Raw genomic sequence first — 20,715 nt, 5'->3', positions numbered from 1 at the left:
TTACTAATATGTGTTAGAAATATTAGTTAAGTATTTAAATTAATTGTTATAACATGTGTTTAATATGGTTTTATAATTTAAAAATATATAAAAGTAAATAATATGTTTTACTACCAGAGCGGGTTGTGGGTTTATAGGGGAATAGGGTGGGAAGTAATTTATTTGTAATTAAATAATTATTTTTCAATGATTAATTTATTTTGCAATTAAATATTAATTGGCAATGAATTTTAATTGATTAATTGATTAATTAATTGATAATTTATGTATATTTTTAACTAAATTATATGTTTTACTACTGGAGCGGGTTGTGGGTTTATAGGGGAATAGGGTGGGAAGCAATGTATTTCTAATGAAAAAAATTATTTTTAATGATTTCTTTATTTTGCCATGAAATATTAATTAGCAATGATTTATTTTAATTGATTAATAGAATAATTAATTGATAATTTATGTATATTTTTAACTAAATTATATGTTTTACTACTGGAGCGGGTTGTGGGTTTATAGGGGAATAGGGTGGGAAGTAATTTAATTGTAATATTAATTAATTTTGGGTAAAGGGGTATTTTTAGGGTTCAGGGTCAGTTTTCAGTTTTTGGGTAAAGGGGTATTTTTAGGGTTCAGGGTCAGTTTTCAGTTTTTGGGTAAAGGGGTATTTTTAGAGTTCAGGGTCAGTTTTCAGTTTTTGGGTAAAGGGGTATTTTTAGAGTTCAGGGTCAGTTTTCAGTTTTTGGGTAAAGGGGTATTCTTAGGGTTCAGGGTCAGTTTTCAGTTTTTGGGTAAAGGGGTATTTTTAGGGTTCAGGGTCAGTTTTCAGTTTTTGGGTAAAGGGGTATTTTTAGGGTTCAGGGTCAGTTTTCAGTTTTTGGGTAAAGGGGTATTTTTAGGGTTCAGGGTCAGTTTTCAGTTTTTGGGTAAAGGGGTATTTTTAGGGTTCATGGTCAGTTTTCAGTTCTTTGGTAAAGGGGTATTTTTAGGGTTCAGGGTCAGTTTTCAGTTTTTGGGTAAAGGGGTATTTTTAGGGTCAGTTTTCAGTTTTTGGGTAAAGGGGTATTTTTAGGGTTCAGGGTCAGTTTTCAGTTTTTGGGTAAAGGGGTATTTTTAGGGTTCAGGGTCAGTTTTCAGTTTTTGGGTAAAGGGGTATTTTTTGGGTTCAGGGTCAGTTTTCAGTTGTTTGGTAAAGGGGTATTTTTAGGGTTCAGGGTCAGTTTTCAGTTCTTTGGTAAAGGGGTATTTTTAGGGTTCAGGGTCAGTTTTCAGTTTATGGGTAAAGGGGTATTTTTAGGGTTCAGGGTCAGTTTTAGGTTTTTGGGTAAAGGGGTATTTTTAGGGTTCAGGGTCAGTTTTCCCTACTGTTGCACCTACTGGAGTGGGAATAGTAATTATTGTTAAGTAATTATATATTATATATGATTTATCATTTTATTTGTTTATTAAATATGTATTATTATTATTTTTAACCATTATTACATATATTTAAATATGTTTAAGTAATTAATAAGTATTATTTACAGTTTTTTTTATGTTATTTCAAAAAAAAATTTAAATCGATATATTTAACAACGATATTTTTAACATCGATATTATTTTTTCGATATTTTGGTACTTACCATGTTGTACATAGGGCGTCGATATTTTTGCTATCGATATAATTACGCCGATATTTGTGTAGGTCGAAATTCTGTCTGTCGAAATTCTGTCATAGATCCACATTTTATATCTACTTTGAATCATTTGGAGTTATAATATGTATGTTTGCTAGCACAATCACCTAACGTTCATTAACTGTCTATTGTACAACGTCCTCTATGTTTATTATGCATATATTTTATATTTCTATTGTACAAATTGACTCATTTGAATGTGTGTGTACCACCTCAACCACTGATGTTCTTTTATTGTAAAGCGCTCTGATACTCTCGTGGGTCACGTACGTGCTATATAAAACTTTATAAATAAAGAAATAAATAGTAGTGGCCCCCCCCGCTGCTATGGGAGAGCCGCACTCCAATCCTCGGCAGCCTCACGCTGCTGCCCGGTCCTGTTGGGGGCCCGGTCCCACCCGGACCCCTTATAGTAGGTGAGTTGATGGCAGCTCGGGGAGCCCATCCCGGGCTGCCCTTGCCGCTCCTTTGTGCCTCTCGGGGGCCAGGTCCTATCTGGGCACCCGCATTTCATCATCGTTGGAGAGCCGCTCGGGGAGCCCACCCCCAGTGGCTCCCGCTAGCTCCCCGACTGGCCAGCACCTTTGCATGCTGCCGTGGGAGCTGGCACCTCTGTTCTGGTGTGCCCGCTCCTGCGGGCAGACACTGAGGCCAGCGCTGGTCCGGCTGGACCTCGGGGGAGTTCAACAGCCCTCCCACGCCTCCCTGCAGCCGCAGGGGAGTGTTGTGGCACTCTCCCTGTCTTCCTCCTTCCTTTCGGGCCTGTAGATGGGGTCCTGGGCCCCTGGGCACTCCTTCATGGGAAGCGTGATGGCGCTATCCGACTTATGCCGGTACTGCTGGGACTGGAGTTTGGGTCCCGTGCCCACGCGATCTTCACCGTTGCGCTCCCCGGCTTCCTTTTCAGCAGGATCAGGACTGGTAGAAAAGTCAAAGACATGCCCCCCAGAGTATTTTGCAAGCTTATGCCAAGCCCTCCCCTTAAGATTTCCTAACCTGTATTACGTCATTTCATAATTCGTTCTTCAAACTGAAACAATTCAGAGCAAAGTCTAATTTTTTACATTGAACATAATTTAATGCCTGAGGCTTTCAGTTCAAGTGTCACCAATTCTCCCAGAGTATTAAGAGCCTCCTGTTTCCAACAAAAACACCCTGGTATAGGAGACAGAAGTTTTTTTCCCTGAGTACGGGTTATACCCAGTTCTAGTTTTCCAGCTTGTATGGATAGAGGTTTTCTAACCGAAACAAGAGGCTTTAGGGTCTAATCCTGTCATTTATCCAGAATCCTTGTTTATTTACAGATGTACATTTAATTCCTTATAAGAGCGTTAGAAGTATTTTGGTGTGGTATACTAGTTATTTCTCTGGTATTTCACCAATTATTTCTAGTGATGCAAGGGTTTTAGCAGGTATGCCGCCTGATCTCAGGAACTCTAGACTATAATGCATGACGCATTCAGAATATATCAGACTCTACTCCATCTGCCCTCACTCAGAATTTAAAAGTTCTGCTGTCTTGAGGGTCCATTTGGGATATCACAAACTGTGCTGTGTCATGTGACCCTATTCAGAATATCACAAACTGTATGTTTTGAAGAGTGAGGTCGGCACCCTTGTGTCTCCTTAGATGAGATCGTTGCATTAACCTGAATTGCACAACTAATGCCTAAATGTCTGCGAGAATTTAAAATTGGTTATGGAAACTGATGTCCTTTTTTTGTTTTGCAGGATGTTAGAAGCACCCTGAAGAGGTAAGGTTGATTTATTGTCCTCTCAGTGTATAAGGAGCAGGTCTGGCTGCAGGGTGGAAATGTCAGTACTGAGCTCACAGAAATCCACTCTGATGCGAGAGCAATACCACCTCAGACAATTATCATAAGTAGATCACCTCGTAGCTACTCTCCTACCTTACAAACAGTGTTGCGGCCCTCTGGCTTGTTCTCAAAACATCCACAGTCTTTAAAAACTCATTTTCATTCTAAGAAACAATAACTGAGTTTTCAAAAAATTACTTTGAGACTCCACAGACTTCTAGTCTTATGAAAATACCCCCTCGCTCCAGGGAAACTCTCTTGTGTCCAGGAAAATCCCCTTTGTCCACAGAAACTGCCTCAAGGTTTCCACAATCACAGAGAACTCCAAACCTCATTCAATACTTTCCAACTCCACTGCCAGTCCTCAAATTTCCCTCTAATGCTTTGAAACAACATTGAAAATGTCTAAAACCCACATCTTCTCCTAAACATGCCTCATCCTTTAGTAAGGAGTCTGTTTAGGGCCAAGAAGGCTACATCCCTAGTTTTATGTCCTAGTTTAAAGACATACATAACGTATTGCTTGTGCCTATCTGACTGCAAGTGGCCCCAGTACCCAGAGTTAAGTTACCAATAGAAATGAGTGGGCACAACTAGCAAAGTTTTTCTGGGCAATTAGCAGCTAAATGAAAGCACTAATTCCGAGATAATGTAGGGTGTAGTAGAGAGACGCGTACTACAGTTATTCAAACTGAGGCAAAGTGATGTGATTGCTGAGTTACAATATTATAATACATTTGATATCCAGGCTTAATATTTCAATCAATCAATCAATCAATCAATCATGTCATTTGTAAAGCGCACTACTCACCCGTGGGGGTCTCAAGGTGCTGGGGTGGTGAATGCTTTACTGCTCGAAAAGCCAGGTCTTGAGGAGTTTTCTGAAGGTCAACAGGTTTTGTGTCTGCCGTAGGTGGATGGGGAGGATGTTCCAGGTCTTGGCGGCGAGGTGGTAGAACGATCTGCCGCCGGAGGTCGCTCTTTGGGAGCGGGGGACTGTGGCGAGGGCGACGTCAGCAGAGTGGAGCTGGCGGGTGGGGGTGTAGAAGCTGAGTCGTCTGTTGAAATGTTTGTCCGGTGTTGTGGAGTGCCTTATGTGCGTGGGTGAGCAGCTTGAAGGGTATCCTCTTGTTGACCGGGAGCCAGTGTGGGTCTCTCAGTTGGGGTGTGATGTGACTGCGGCGAGGGATGTCAAGGATCAGGCGTGCAGAGGTGTTCTGGATGCATTGGAGCCGTCTCAGGAGTTAAGGTGAGGCTCCTGCGTAGAGGGCGATTCCGTAGTCCAATCTGCTGCTGACGAGGGCCTGGGTGACCATTCTTCTCGTTTCAGTGAGGATCCACTTGTAGATCCTGCGGAGCATGCAGAGGGTGTTGAAGTAGGAGGAGGAGACAACGTTGAACTGTTTAGTCAAGGAGAGGGTGGAGTCGAGGATGACCCCTAGGTTGCGTGCGTGGTCGGTGGGTGTTGGGGCAGGTCCCAGTGCAGTCGGCCACCAGGAGTCCTCCCAGGCCGAAGGGGTGGGTCAGAGGATGAGGACCTCCGTCTTGTCCGAGTTCAGCTTCAGTCGACTATTCCTCATCCATTCAGCGACGACCTTCTTTCCTTCGTGAAGGTTGGTTTTGGCTGTGTGGGGGTCCTTGGTGAGGGGGAGGATCAGCTGGGTGTCATCGGCGTAGGAGATGATGTTGAGGTGGTGCCGACGGGCGACATGGAGGATGTAGTCCGTGGAGGCGAGGGCGTGTGTGCTGATGAAGTGGACAATTGAATCGCTGAACTGTGGTTGGGATCCGGGGGGTCGGTAGATGAGGGTTCCTCTGAGGGTGGTGTTGAGGTCGGTGTGGATCTGGAAGTGCAGGTGTTCGGCAGTGCTGAGGGAGTCGTCGGTGTTTGTCGAGACTCTGAGAGTGTTCCTGTGGACAATGGTGATTCCTCCTCCTGCTCCGTTTGTGCGGTCCCTGCGGGTGATTTTGTAGCTTTCCGGGACAGCTATGGCTATGTTGAGTTCCGAGGCAGTTCAGCCAGGTCTCCGTCAGGAAGGCGACGGCTGGGGAGGTTGAGTCGAGTAGGTCCCAGAGTTCAACGGCGTGTTTGCGGGCAGAGTGGGTGTTGAGAAGGATGCATCTGCGGTGGTTGGGTTCTTTCCTGGTCGGCAGCATGGTGGGGCGGACGCTTGTGAAGGGGGAACATCCATGACAACGCTGTCAAAACACTGCGCTGCCATTACCACGTGTCTTTTACAACGCAAGTCGTTACCCCAACTTGCGCTGGAGGGCGCTCTAGACTAAAGAATAGTAGATTTACTATTCCAACACCTTCCCTACTGTACGTAAGCTGGTGTTGGAATAGTAAATTTAACTATTCCTAAGTCCAGCACCCTACAGCGCAAGTCGTGGTAACGACTTGCGTTGTGAAACCTGCATTGTGATGTACCGCGATCTAAAAGATCGTGTTGTAACATCATGCAACCCTTGTGAAGCTGCAGTTCCGGTAGGTGAAAGCTCCATGGGTGTGCTTCGGGGAGGCGAGGAAGCAGGTGTGTGATCGTCTGTGTTGAGTGCGTGGATGGTTCTGGCATGGTAGTGGTGTCGGGCATTGCGGGGTCATGGGGTCCTGGTGCTGGACGCGGTCCAGGTGCGGATGGGCACAGGCAGGCTTACGCGGCGTGTCCGCTGCGCGGCCTCCATATGAGGAGATGTGGGAGGGAGGAGCAGCTGGGAGGCGGGAGTGGGCGGTGAATGGGATTGCAGTGGGGCGGGGATGCATGGACACAGCGTCGGGAAAAACGGGCGGTCCGTGGAAGAACTGGGCACAGGAAGGAAAAACAAGTTTAGGCAAGAAAGCGAGTACAGGCACAGAGGAATAAAAACAAGTCTTGGCAAGAAAACAAGTACAGGCACAGAGGAATAAAATGCAAGATGCAAGATTAGGCAAAAACAATGCAGGCAGAGCCATGCAGCAGCGTGGGGAGTGACCTGCCTGTGAGCAGGGTCAGAGGTCGCTCTGCATTCTATATTCAGAGGTTTATGCATATTGATGTATTCCACACAGATGCTTTATTTTCAGAAAGCTGCGTCCAAACACTTCTCACCCACTTGTGATTAACACTAGCGCTTCCACAGGGGAAAGGCTTTAGAGCAGTTATTAAAGTTTAAAGCAAGCCTCTGCGCTTGATATTTTCAACTAGCATGTGTACTGCACATCAATCCATCGGTTTCAGCCCCAGTAAGGGCATCAAAAGAAAAAAGTTTATAAAAACGAAAAAATGGTTGGATTAGACTGTGGTTCAAACAAAGAGACAACATAAAGTGGGCTTCAAAAGAAAAACGTTTATAAAAACGAGATGTGGTTGGAATGCAGCAGTTTTTGAAAATAAAAGACAGCATAAAATAAGCATGGATTATGTCAGTATCATTCAGTGTCATAAAAATGCGCATGAAGGAACGGCACTCGAAGATACTGCCCTGGGCGGGTGAAAGTCGCAGTTGAATTAAAACGTCCTGCATGTGCTAGAACACTCAGGACGGAAATGGGCTTCTACCTGTGTCTGAGTCACAATGTCATACATTGTCCAAAATACAGGTATAAACAAATCCACTGGCTAAAAGGTACACGTTATGCTTTCTCTGCTGTTCCGCTGTCCTCAAATCTGCTGTTGGTGGAAAGAAGCTATGTTTTGTCCCTCAGTGACTTCCCTTCAGCCTACAGCATCCTCGGGTCAGCATCAATCAATCCTCGAACCTTTGAAAGAGTCCAGAACCCTCACTTAAGACAACAAAGAAGCGGAGAGAGAAATAGAGAGAACGTGGAAGAAGAAAGAGAGGTAGAAGAAGAGACACAGGCGATTGACCAGGAGAGGAGTGAGAAGGGAGGAGACATGCAGAGGGAGGTGGAGAAGAGGAGAGTGAAAGAGACACAGGCAGGAATTGGAGAGAAGAGCCCCTGCTTGCTAGTGGCACCATTCCACTTTTAGAGCTGGGCTGCCCTGGAGTGAATATCCAGTACATGTGGTTTAGAATAATCTGAAATCAGTTTGGGTCGTAACAGAGGGGCTAATCCTCTGATACTTTACAGAATGACACCTGGGAGCAGTTCACAACAACAAGCGATAGAAGGAAAGTCGACGAGGACCCATCTTAGGGAGGTGTACGAAGCAGCCAGCAAGACGCAGTCAAACCAAAGGCTGTAGACTGAAATAAGATGTCAACAAACATAATTTGAAGCTGGGTCCAAGGTGCAGGACCTCAGAGACTCCAAGGTGCAGGACCTGAGACTCCAAGGTGCAGGACCTCAGAGACTCCAAGGTGCAGGACCTCAAGGACTCCAAGGTGCAGGAATGTAAATGTAAATGTAGTTGAGCTTATATAGCGCACAGCTACCCGCAGTGGGTGTCCCGGCGCTTGCTTAGGGAACCCATCCTGATATTCCTCTGTGTGATAGCCCCAGCGGGTATCCACAAGGTGAAAGTCAGGCATCCCGCCGCGAGGGGCGGTTGTGGAGATTAAGCAAGCTATTGCCCAGAGTCGCAGAGTGTGAACCCGTGAGTCGAGAAGGCACCAGAGCGAGAATTATCGAGTCCGTGGAATTTTTAGCCCAAGACCCGCCGAGGCGGGGAATTGAACCCTGGTCCAGGACCGATCTCAGCTTCCGGGTCTGCCGCCTCTAACCCCTGAGCCACACTTCTCCACAGAGACTCCTCAGAGACTCCAAGGTGCAGGACCTCAGAGGCTCCAAGGGGCAGGAACTCAGAGACTCTAAGGTGCAGGACCTCAGAGACACCAAGGGGCGGGTCCTCAGAGACTCCAAGGTGCAGGACCTCAGAGACTCCAAGGTGCAGGACCTCAGAGACACCAAGGTGCAGGACCTCAGAGACCCCAAGGGGCGGGTCCTCAGAGACTCCAAGGTGCAGGACCTCAGAGACTCCAAGGTGCAGACTCCAAGGTGCAGGACCTCAGAGACTCCAAGGTGCAGGACCTCAGAGACTCCAAGGGGCGGGTCCTCAGAGACTCCAAGGTGCAGGAATCGGAGACACCAAGGTGCAGGACCTCAGAGACACCAATGGGCAGGACCCCGGAGACACCAAGGGGCGGGTCCTCAGAGACTCCAAGGTGCAGGACCTCAGAGACTCCAAGGTGCAGGACCTCAGAGACTCCAAGGTGCAGGACCTCAGAGACTCCAAGGGGCGGGTCCTCAGAGACTCCAAGGTTGCAGGACCTCAGAGACTCCAAGGTGCAGGACCTCGGAGACACCAAGGTGCAGGACCTCAGAGACACCAATGGGCGGGACCCCGGGGGACACCAAGGTGCAGGACCTCAGAGACACGAATGGGCGGGACCCCGGAGACACCAAGGTGCAGGAACTCAGACACCAAGGTGCAGGAACTCAGAGACTCCAAGGTGCAGGACCTCAGAGACACCAAGGTGCAGGACCTCAGAGACTCCAAGGGGCGGGTCCTCAGAGACTCCAAGGGGCGGGTCCTCAGAGACTCCAAGGTGCAGGACCTCAGAGACTCCAAGGTGCAGGACCTCAGAGACTCCAAGGTGCAGGACCTCAGAGACACCAAGGTGCAGGACCTCAGAGACACCAAGGTGCAGGACCTCAGAGACACCAAGGTGCAGGACCTCAGAGACACCAAGGTGCAGGACCTCAGAGACTCCAAGGTGCAGGAACTCAGAGACTCCAAGGTGCAGGACCTCAGATACACCAAGGTGCAGGACCTCAGAGACTCCAAGGGGCGGGTCCTCAGAGACTCCAAGGTGCAGGACCTCAAAGACTCCAAGGTGCAGGACCTCGGAGACAGCAAGGTGCAGGACCTCAGAGACACCAAGGTGCAGGACCTCAGAGACACCAAGGTGCAGGACCTCAGAGACTCCAAGGTGCAGGAACTCAGAGACTCCAAGGTGCAGGACCTCAGAGACACCAAGGTGCAGGACCTCAGAGACTCCAAGGGGCGGGTCCTCAGAGACTCCAAGGTGCAGGACCTCGGAGACACCAAGGTGCAGGACCTCAGAAACTCCAAGGTGCAGGACCCCGGAGACACCAAGGTGCAGGACCTCAGAGACACCAATGGGCGGGACCCCGGAGACACCAAGGTGCAGGACCTCAGAGACACCAATGGGCGGGACCCCGGAGACACCAAGGTGCAGGAACTCAGAGACTCCAAGGTGCAGGACCTCAGAGACACCAAGGTGCAGGACCTCAGAGACTCCAAGGGGCGGGTCCTCAGAGACTCCAAGGTGCAGGACCTCAGAGACTCCAAGGTGCAGGACCTCAGAGACTCCAAGGTGCAGGACCACAGAGACACCAAGGTGCAGGACCTCAGAGACACCAAGGTGCAGGACCTCAGAGACACCAAGGTGCAGGACCTCAGAGACACCAAGGTGCAGGACCTCAGAGACTCCAAGGTGCAGGACCTCAGAGACTCCAAGGTGCAGGACCTGAGAGACACCAAGGTGCAGGACCTCAGAGACTCCAAACCTCAGAGACTCCAAGGTGCAGGACCTCAGAGACTCCAAGGTGCAGGACCTCAGAGACTCCAAGGTGCAGGACCTCAGAGAATACAGGGTGCAAGTCCTGAGGGTACAGGACTTCAGAGACTCCAAGGGGCGGGTCCTCAGAGACTCCAAGATTTCACAGATACTTATAGTCAGCACTACTGAGATTCTCACATGCAGGACATATTTATGAGGGAGAAAGCAAGAAAGAGATAGTGACAAAGAAAGGGGACAGACAGACACAGGAGACAGGAGATCATGAGAGTAAGTACAAGATCAGAAGGCATATATAGAGAGTGAAAGAGGGAGTGAGAGTGTGTGTGTGTGTGTGATTATTCACTCCTGCCTTTGAGATCCCCAGAATTGTGAGAAAAAGAGAGAAAGTGGGAGTGTTAGTGCAAAAGAGAGAAAGAGTGTGTGTATTTGTGTGTGTGTGTGCGAGCGTCAGTGTGGGGTGACAAGTGTTATTCAGATAAACATTGAAGCTACGAGGGGCAGAGAGAGTGATACAGATGTTTAGACAGAGATAGAGGGAGTGAGTATAGTAACAGCAATTGTTCACCATGACCTTTGTACTGTTAGAGTCAGAGAAGAGAGACAAAGTCGAGGAAGGAGAGCGAGAGAGAAACAAGTAGAGAGTGTGGCCTCTAGAGTGTGTGTGTGTGTTTGCATTTGCAGTAACAAGGATTGTTCACAGTTGCCTTTGAGATTCCTGGAGCTTTCTGAAAGAGAGGGAGTTAGGAAGAGACACTCACAGAGGCAGCGAGAGAGAGAAACACATAGGGGTTTGACAGAGAAAGAGAGAGTGACACAGGTAAACAGATAAATAAACAGAAACCGAGAGAGGGAGAGAGTGGTCGTGTGTTGGTAGCTGGGTTTTTCACCGTTTCCTCCGAGATCCCGAAGCTTGTATTTATCAGGTGCGAATCCCTGCGAGGATCTGAGCAGAGAAGCGGTCAGAGTGGAAGGCAGAGGGTGTGACACTTTCGGAGGCCCCTTAGAGTTGCGGGTGTTGTGTGTGTGTCGTAAGACACTCCAAGTGCTGTCCTGCAGGCACTCCTGTGATGTATGTATTTTATTTGTAACATCAGGGTGTTTGTGCTGTCTCTTTTCATATCCCTTTGCCTCTGAGTGTCTGTGACACTAACATGATTTGTGTCCCTTCAGGTGTGAGGAGGTGAAGATTCAGGGTCCAGAAAGGATCAAGAAATATAAAGGTAAGCGACTTGAGCTGACAGGTCCCAATCACTCTGCCCGCATCCTTCCCCCCGCCCCCCGAGCCCCACTCCCACCCCCCAGATCTGTGGTAAGACCCCTTTCAAGAACGGATCCTCTGTCGGGGCCCAGAACAGGAGCCTTGAAAATGACGAATAATCCAAGGAGTCCCTTCAGGGGGGAGCTCGGTCAGGGACACAGTGAAACTAACGTGTGTCTGACCCATGAGAGTGTATAAGCTGCAGTACAGGCCTCTCACGGGGAGAGGCTGCATAGTGCAGTTTAAACCCTAGTGTGGTCCTTTGTGATAGCTGCTGTCTAGTACTTACAGTGCACACCTTCCAGCAGTGACCTGTGTAGTACAGTGCAGTACGCATCTTCCAGATGGGAACTTTCTAGTGCAGTGTACATTACACAAGTATGCTCTGTCCAGATAGGTGCGGTCTAGTGGAGTAAAGAACAATGTGCTCTTTTAAGGTGGGTGCGGTATAGTGCGGTGTGCTTCTTCCAAGTAGGTGCTGTATATTGTGGTATATTGGCAGTTCAGTGGCCTCCTTTCAGATATGTCCTGTGTAGTGCAGTGTTCAGTACACTGTGCTCTTTCCAGGTAGGTGCAATGCAATGCAGTATAGTGTACAGTGCAGTGATTCCAGATTGGTGCTGTTTAGTTCAGTTTACAGTACACTGAGGTGTGCTCCTTACTGGTAGGTGTGGTATAGTCAGTGCATTGTCCAGTACAGTGCGCTCCTTCCCCGTAGGTTCTGTCTAGTGCAGTGTAAAGTGCAGTGTGGTTCTTTGTGATTGGTCCTCAGTGCTGCAGCTTGAATCTCTAATTCTGAATCTCTTCTCTGCAGTGACGGTGACTCTGGATCCAGACACCGCGCATCCGAAGCTCCGCCTGTCTGAGACGCGGAGACATGCGAGATATACACGCTCAGCACAGCCCCTGCCAGACACCCCCAAGAGATTCACCTTCTATCCCTGTGTGCTGGGGAGCAAGGGGTTCACCTCCGGCAGACATTACTGGGAGGTGCAGCTGCTGCTGCAGGAGGAGATCGGAGGATGGGCTGTGGGGGTCGCAGCAGAGTCTGTGGAGAGGAAGGAAGAGATCACATGGTCACCTGAGGGGGGAGTCTGGGCTGTGAAGAGGTGGATATATTTTGATGATGATGATGACGATGATGATGATGATGATGAGGAGGAGGAGGATGATGATGATGATGATGATGATGATGATGATTATGAGTACTGTGCTCTCACCTCCCCTGAGACCCCTCTGTCTCCTTGTGAGGAGCCCCGAAAGCTAGGTGTTTATCTGGATTACGAGGCGGGGCGGCTGTCCCTCTACAATGCGGACTCCATGGAGCTTCTCTTCACTTTCCCCCGGGCCACCTTCACACAAAAGCTCTTCCCAATCTTCTGTCTCTGGGGAGAATGGATGAGGCTGGAGTAGGAGCCCCCCCTTCCCCCCAGGAACAGACTTGAGGCTGGTTTAGGAGCTGCACCCCCCCTTCCCTGAACATTGCATTCATGCTCCACTCCCCTAGAGGTCCCTTGGGGAGGGGCGCCCCTTGCTGGACTCCTGTGGGGGATGGGCAGTCACTCTTGTGTGGGGAGGGGTGGCCCTGTTTGTGGTTCATATATTTGAGGGACTGGGTCTATGAGTCTCATGTGGGGGAGGATCGGTTCCTAGTGTGGGGTGGGGCCAGCTCTCGTGGGGGAGGGGCAATGACATTCCATCTCCCAGCCAGAATTAACCCCTTCTGCTCCTAATTTGTCATTTATTTAACATTTAGCACCGACTCCACAGGCATACCTGACTCCAAATACAGGCACTGCGACCACAGGCACTGCTGGGTACCGACACAGATGGCTCCATTTCAAATAACACTAAATCCAAATACAGGCACTACCGGTTCCAGTCACAGTCAAAGTCACTCCTCAGTCTAGTCACAGGCACTCCTGGCTCAGGTACAGATAACCCTAACTTCAAATCCAGGCACTGCTAACTTGAAACACAGGCACTACTATCACTGCACACTCCAAAACTAGGCCCCGCTCACGCAAATAGAGATAACCCTAACTCTGGGCACAGGTATAACAGACTCCTGTCACAGGCACTCACGACTCCAACCATATGCACCACTAACTCCACGCACTTGTAAACCCAAGCACAGATACACCCGACTCCAGCAGCAGGCACTGCTAGTTCCAAGCACAGGCACTGTGGATTAAAAAAAAATACTTCTGAATTAAAGTGGTCACAGCTGATTCCAGTCACTGGCACTGCTTATTCAAAATACCTCTTATTCAATGCACAGGCACTGCTGATTCCAGTCACTGGCACTGCTGACTCCATTGCACTTAACGTGGACTTCAAAAACTGGCACTGCTGACTCCAAACATGTGGACTACCGATGTAACACACTGTCACTGCTCACACATGTCTCCTACTGCTATCACAGGCACCTCTGATTGCAAGTACAGACTCTGCTGACTACTGTCACAGGCACTACCTATTCAGAAACTAGGCACTTCTTACTCCAAGCACATGCTCTACTGATGTCGAACTCTCTCACATGCGTACTTCACAAACTGACACTGTTCACACCACACTCCAATCACAGTCACTCCACAGGAACAGGCACTGCTGACTACAATACCGCTAATGCTGACTCCAATCATACATTCCTGATCCAAGAAACAAGTGCATCTGATTCAAAACAGGAACTACTGTCTCCAGTCACAGGCACTACTCATTCAAAATAGGCACTACTGATACAGGCACTACTTGCCTCAACCACAGGTACCGCTGATACAGGCACTACTGGTCTTAACCACAGGCAGTGCTGAATCAAATTACAAGTACTGTTGACTCCAAACACAGGCACTGGTGACTCAATTTCAGATAATCCTCAAGTCATAGTCTGTCCAGATTCTAAGAACAGGCACTGCTCAGTTTGTTATAAATCCTTCTTACACAGAACACCACTGTCTCCCGTGCACCTAGTACTGACTCCCAGGCACAGGCACTGCTGCCTCAGTTACAGATAACCCTGACTCCAAATACAGGCACTGCTAACTCAAAACACAGGCACTACTGACTCCACGCAATGGCACTTGACTCCAAGTACAGCCACTTTTCGTTCAAATCACTAGGAACGCTCACTCCAAGCACAGTCAATCAAGAATCATTGCAAATAATGCTGACTACAAACACAGGCGCTGCTAAACACAGGCACTACTGATGTGAAATACTGTCACTGCTTAATCCACAAATAGGCACTGCTCACTCAGTAACAGATAATCTCTCTCCAAACGCACGTTCTGGTAACTCCAGCCAAAGGCACTCCTGTCTCCCAGCATGAGCACAACAGGCATTGCTGACTTCAAACACAGGCACTGCTGATTCTCAACACATGTACTTTTGGCTCTATTATAGCTAATATTGACTCCTAACACAGGCACTGCTGTCTCCAAACAAACACTTCTCATTCCGAGCACAGTCACTCATGACAAATAATGCTGACTGCAAATACAGGAGCTGCTAAACATGGGCATTACTGATGTGAAATACTGTGACTGCTTAATTCACAAGCAGGCACTGCTCACTCAATTACAGATAATCTCTTTCCAAACGCAGGAACTGGTAACTCCAGTCACAGACACTCCAGTCTCCCAGCATGAGCACTGCAGGCACTCCTGACCTCAAACACAGACACTGCTGATGCAAAACACATGTAAGGAAGACTCCATTATAACTAACATTGACTCCAAACACAAGCACTGCTGACACCAAACAGAAAACACAGACCCAGTTTAATCCACCAACAGGCACTTCTCACTCCGTTACAGCCAACCTTTGCTCCAGGCACAGGTACTACAGACTCCTATCACCGGCACTCCTGACTCTAAGCACAGACACTGCCAACTCTAAGCATGTTTTAGTCAAAGTACAGAAACTGCTGACTCATGACAGGCACTGTCAACAGCTGACACCACTCTCGACCGGCATTAACTCTACAGCGATATCGTTACTCCGCTTTGGCTATTGCGCGCTAGCATTGTCATAGACTCATTCCGCATTATTTATTTAATTGTGTATTGTGCTTTGTGCTCTATGTAAAGCGCTCGGTAACCGCTGCAATATTATTGTGGTAGCCTCTCACCCGGTGCCTCATAGACCGCACTGCTCCTGGCTCTGCATTTTGGATTGCTAGCATTGTGTTGTGAGTTTCGTTTTCAGGCTCCTCCACCATCTTGATTGTTGTGCTTTGCCTGGACACGCCTCCCCGAGACCGCCTCCCAAGCTGCCCCTCCCACGCTCCGCCCCCACTATCCATTTAAGAAAGATGAACCCACGCACAGCGTCCACGCGCTACGGCCGCGCCGAAGGTGCGCCAAAGGTAAGCCCGTCTACGCCCGTCCGCGCCTGGACCGCGCCCAGCGCCAGACACCCTGGTCCCCGCACTGCCCAGCCCACCCGCATAACATACGATTCCTCCTCCCTCCTTGCACTAAACCCCGGCAGACTCCCCAACTGCGCCCAAGCCGCACCTGGACTCACCCATGGACCCTTCACATGCAAGTCCTGCAAGTTTGACGGCACAAAAACCAATTCCTCATCCACTAACACCAAACACAGATCTGACGCCAACCACCTAAAATGCATCCTACTGAACACCCGATCGGTCCACAGCCACGCCATCAACCTTTGGAATCTACTAGACACCATCTCTCCAGACGTCGCCTTCCTAACAGAAACTTGGATGAACGCCTCTTCAGCCCCAGACATCAACATAGCCATCCCGGAAGGATACAAGATCATCCGAAAAGATCGCACCAACCAAACAGGAGGAGGCATCGCCATCGTCCATAAGAACTCCATCCGCATCTCAACCAGCTCGGACGTCAACCTCTCTAGCGCCGAACACCTTCACTTCCAGATCCACACCGACCCCAAGACCACACTCAGAGGCACCCTCCTCTACAGACCACCAGGACCCCGTGCACAATTCACTGAAGACATCACTGATTTTATCACCCAACACGCCCTCTCCTCCGAGGACTACATTCTATTGGGAGACCTCAATTTTCACCTGGAAAAAAGCAATGACAACAACACCACCACCCTTCTGGACAATCTCGCCAACCTCGGACTAAAACAACTTGTTAATACCCCCACACACCACGCAGGACACACTCTCGACCCTATCTTCACCTCCAGCATACACATTTCCTTCAGTCACACCACAGTTCTCCAATTGACGGACCACAGCTGCGTTCACTTTGTTTACAATAAGACCACAACCCACAACCATCCTCAACCTACCCTGCGAAGAAACTGGAACAAAATCACCATCGACCAGATCTCCTCATCGCTTCTTCAAAACCCCCCTGCCCACTCATTGAACCCCAACCAAGCAGCCATTAACCTCACTCAATGGCTAACCAACAGCGCCGACAACCTAGCACCTTTGAAAAAACGTCAAATCAAACTAGGCAGCAAAAACGCCCCATGGTTCAATGAGGATCTTAAGAAATCCAAGAAACTCTGTCGCTCCCTTGAGAAAGCCTGGAAAAAAGACCCAAACACCAGCACAAGGGACGCCTTCAAAAACGCCACCCGCATACACCACCAATTGATCCGGACTGCCAAGAAAACCGCATTCAAAGACCGACTAGACAAAACGCCCACAACAGCAAGGAATTATTCAACATCGTCAAAGAGTTTACCAACCCCACTGCCAACTCCAACGACATCACCCCCTCTCAAACCCTTTGCGACTCCCTAGCTTCGTTCTTCCACGACAAAATCACAGACATCCACAACAGCTTCGACAACCTACCCGAAGACCAACTCACCCAACCCTCTACTGTACCTTCACCCCCCTTGAACATTCTTTATGACTGGAACCCAATCTCCACTGAGGACACCATCCGCCTGATGAACTCCATACATTCAGGATCCCCCACAGACCCATGCCCTCACCACATCTTCAACAAAGCAGACTCCATCGTAGCACCACACCTCTGAGACGTCATCAACTGCTCCCTCAACTCCGGCACCTTCCCAGAAAGCTGGAAACACGCCGAACTCAGCGCCCTTCTGAAAAAACCCACAGCCGACCCCACCGAACTCAAAAACTACCGCCCCATCTCGCTCCTTCCATTCCCGGCCAAAGTCATCGAGAAAGCTGTCAACAACCAGCTCGCCGCCTTCCTCGAAGCCAACAAATCCCTCGACTCCTCACAGTCCGGCTTACGAGCCAAACACAGTACTGAGACCGCACTCATCGCAGCAACAGACGACATCCGAACTCTACTGGACAATGGAGACACAGTCGCCCTCATCCTCCTCGACCTCTCCGCAGCCTTCGACACAGTCTGCCATAACACCCTGTTACAACGACTCAGAAACATCGGAATCCAAGGAAAAGCACTGGAATGGATCACCTCATTCCTTGCCGGAAGAACTCAGAGAGTACGCCTCCCACCATTCAAGTCAGAGGCCACTGAAGTCATCTGCGGCGTGCCACAAGGATCTTCACTCAGCCCCACCCTCTTCAACGTATACATGAGCCCCCTCGCAACCATCGCACGCCAACACAACCTCAACATCATCTCCTACGCTGATGACACTCAACTAATCCTCTCACTCACCAAAGACCCAAATATCGCCAAAACCAACCTACATGAAGGAATGAAAGAGGTAGCCGAATGGATGAAGCATAGCGGTCTGAAACTGAATTCAGACAAAACAGAAGTCCTTATCTTAGGTACCTCCCCCTCCGCCTGGGACGACTCTTGGTGGCCAGAGGCCCTCGGAAAAGCACCCATCCTGACGAATCACGCACGGAACTTAGGCGTCATCCTGGATTCCTCACTCTCGATGACCAGACAAGTCAACGCCGTCTCTTCATCTTGCTTCACCATTCTTCGCATGCTCAAAAAAACTTTTCGCTGGATCCCCACCGAAACTAGAAAAACGGTCACCCACGCACTGGTTACAAGCCACCTGGACTACGGAAACACCCTCTACGCCGGTATCACCGCAAAACTTCAGAAAAGACTCCAACGCATCCAGAACGCATCAGCCAGACTCATATTAGACATCCCGCGTAAAGAACACATTTCCGGTCACCTGAAAAACCTCCACTGGCTCCCCGTCAATAAGAGGATAACTTTCCGCCTCCTCACCCACGCACACAAAGCTCTTTACGAACTTGGACCCGAATGCCTCAATACACGTCTCTCCTTCTACACCCCCTCCCGCCAGCTGCGCTCTTCCAACCAAGCCCTCGCTGCTGTTCCCCGCGTCAACAAAACCACCATGGGAGGAAGATCATTCTCCTACTTAGCGGCCAAAACCTGGAACTCACTTCCCATGCACCTTCGCTTCACTCAAAACCACCTAGCATTCAGAAAGCAACTTAAAACCTGGATATTCGAGAAGTAATTCCTCACCCCTCTTCAAGCGCCTTGAGACCCTCTGGGTATGTAGCGCGCTACATAAATTTATTGACTTGACTTGACTTGACTGATTTAAAGCACTGAAACGGCTGCCTCAAGTCATGAGCACTGCACTTTTAATACATGCAGGGCTGACTCCGAGCACACACACTATTCTCTCAATTGTAAATTGTCCTTACTCCGAGCGCAGACACTCCTGACTGACTCCGATACACGTAATGCTCACTTCAAGCACAGGCACTGCTTAGTGAATGACAGGTAATCCTGACTCTAATCAAGCCAAGTCACATCTAATTCAAAACGCAGGCACTGCTGACTACAAACACAACTCCTGACTCATTACAGATAATGCTGACTCAAAGACCAGGGGCACCTGACTCCAAGCACAGGCACTATTGATGTAAAACAGTAACGTTTTCCTCCTTGAACAGGCACTGCATACTCACTTACATATAATCCTGGCTCCAAACACAATTACTGCTGATTCAATACAGGCACTGCTGATTCTATTCACAGGCACTGCTTATGAAAAACACAAATACTGCTGATGCAATGCACATGCACTGTAGACTCCATTGCAGCCAAGGTTCACTCGAAGTGCATGCTCTACTGAGCCCTAAGCATGTCTTCATATTCCACAAACAAGCACTGCTCACTCAATCACAGATAACGCATACCCCAATCAGAGGCCATCCTCAATCCAAGCGGATGCACTGCTGACTTCAAGCAAGCCATCCCTCACTCGAAGCCACTCCTAACACATGCACATTTGATTCAAAACATAGGCATGGCTGATTCAAAGCAAAGGCACTTCAAACTCAATTATTGGTAGACACTGTTGATTAATACCACAGGCACTGTTGACTCCAAATAAAGGAAATGCTGACTCTCAAGAATAGGCACTCCTCACCAGAGCACGGGCACTCCTCACCACAGCACATTTACTCCTTATTACGGCACAGCCACTCCTCACCACAGCACATGCACTCCTTACCACAGCACAGGCACTCCTCACCGGAGCACAGGCACTCCTCGGTAAACAGTCAAAATATCGATTTTTTAATTTCGACTTACACTTATATCGAGTTGCTAATATCGATGGGACAGAATATCGATGTCCAGAATATCGATGGCCAGAATATCGACCCTAAGGTAAGTAATATCGAAATTACTTATATCGATAGCATATATATCGATGTAAGTAATTTCGATTTACTAATATGTGTTAGAAATTTTAGTTAAGTATTTAAATTAATTGTTATAATATGTGTTTAATATGTTTTTATAAATAAAAAATATATAAAAGTAAATAATATGTTTTACTGCCAGAGCGATTTGTGGGTTTTTAGGGGAATAGGGTGGGAAGTAATTTATTTGTAATTAAATAATTCTTTTTTAATGATTAATTTATTTTGCAATTAAATATTAATTGGCAATGAATTATTTTAATTGATTAATTGATTAATTAATTGATAATTTATGTATTTTTTTAATTAAATTATATGTTTTACTACTGGAGCGGGTTGTGGGTTTATAGGGGAATAGGGTGGGAAGTAATTTATTTGTAATTAAATAATTATTTTTTAATGATTTATTTATTTTGCTATTAAATATTAATTGGCAATGCATTATTTTAATCGATTAATAGAATAATTAATTGATAATTTATGTTTATTTTTAACTAAATTATATGTTTTACTACTGGAGCGGGTTGTGGGTTTATAGGGGAATAGGGTGGGAAGTAATTTAATTGTAATATTAATTAATTTTGGGTAAAGGAGTATTTTTAGTGTTCAGGGTCAGTTTTGGGTTTTTGGGTAAAGGGGTATTTTTAGTGTTCTGGGTCAGTTTTGGTTTTTAGGATAAAGGGGTATTTTTAGGATTCAGGGTCAGTTTTCAGTTTTTGGGTAAAGGGGTATTTTTAGGGTTCAGGGTCAGTTTTCAGTCTTTGGGTAAAGGGGTATTTTTAGGGTTAAGGGTCAGTTTTCAGTTTTTGGGTAAAGGGGTATTTTTTGGGTTCAGGGTCAGTTTTCAGTTTTTGGGTAAAGGGG

General features: G+C 47.9%; 1 protein-coding gene across 1 annotated transcript in view; it reads left to right on the top strand.

Annotated features, from left to right (window-relative positions):
• LOC147666479 (E3 ubiquitin-protein ligase TRIM39-like) overlaps positions 1 to 12,762 on the top strand; it is a 183,450-nt gene extending 170,688 nt beyond the window's left edge. Inside the window, exons 4-7 of the mRNA XM_086949055.1 lie at positions 3,399 to 3,421; positions 11,144 to 11,193; positions 12,046 to 12,332; positions 12,438 to 12,762. Coding sequence (XP_086805181.1) covers positions 3,399 to 3,421; positions 11,144 to 11,193; positions 12,046 to 12,332; positions 12,438 to 12,644 — 567 coding nt within the window. The 3' untranslated portion in view covers positions 12,645 to 12,762. The remainder of the gene's footprint in view (positions 1 to 3,398; positions 3,422 to 11,143; positions 11,194 to 12,045; positions 12,333 to 12,437) is intronic.
• The last annotated feature ends 7,953 nt before the right edge of the window (positions 12,763 to 20,715 follow it).

This window comes from Lissotriton vulgaris, unplaced genomic scaffold (genome assembly GCF_964263255.1).
Source record: "Lissotriton vulgaris unplaced genomic scaffold, aLisVul1.2 SCAFFOLD_1036, whole genome shotgun sequence".
In the NCBI taxonomy this organism is placed as follows: domain Eukaryota; kingdom Metazoa; phylum Chordata; class Amphibia; order Caudata; family Salamandridae; genus Lissotriton; species Lissotriton vulgaris.
Note: the sequence above shows the minus strand (reverse complement) of the source record. Positions and strands in the feature narration are given on the sequence as shown.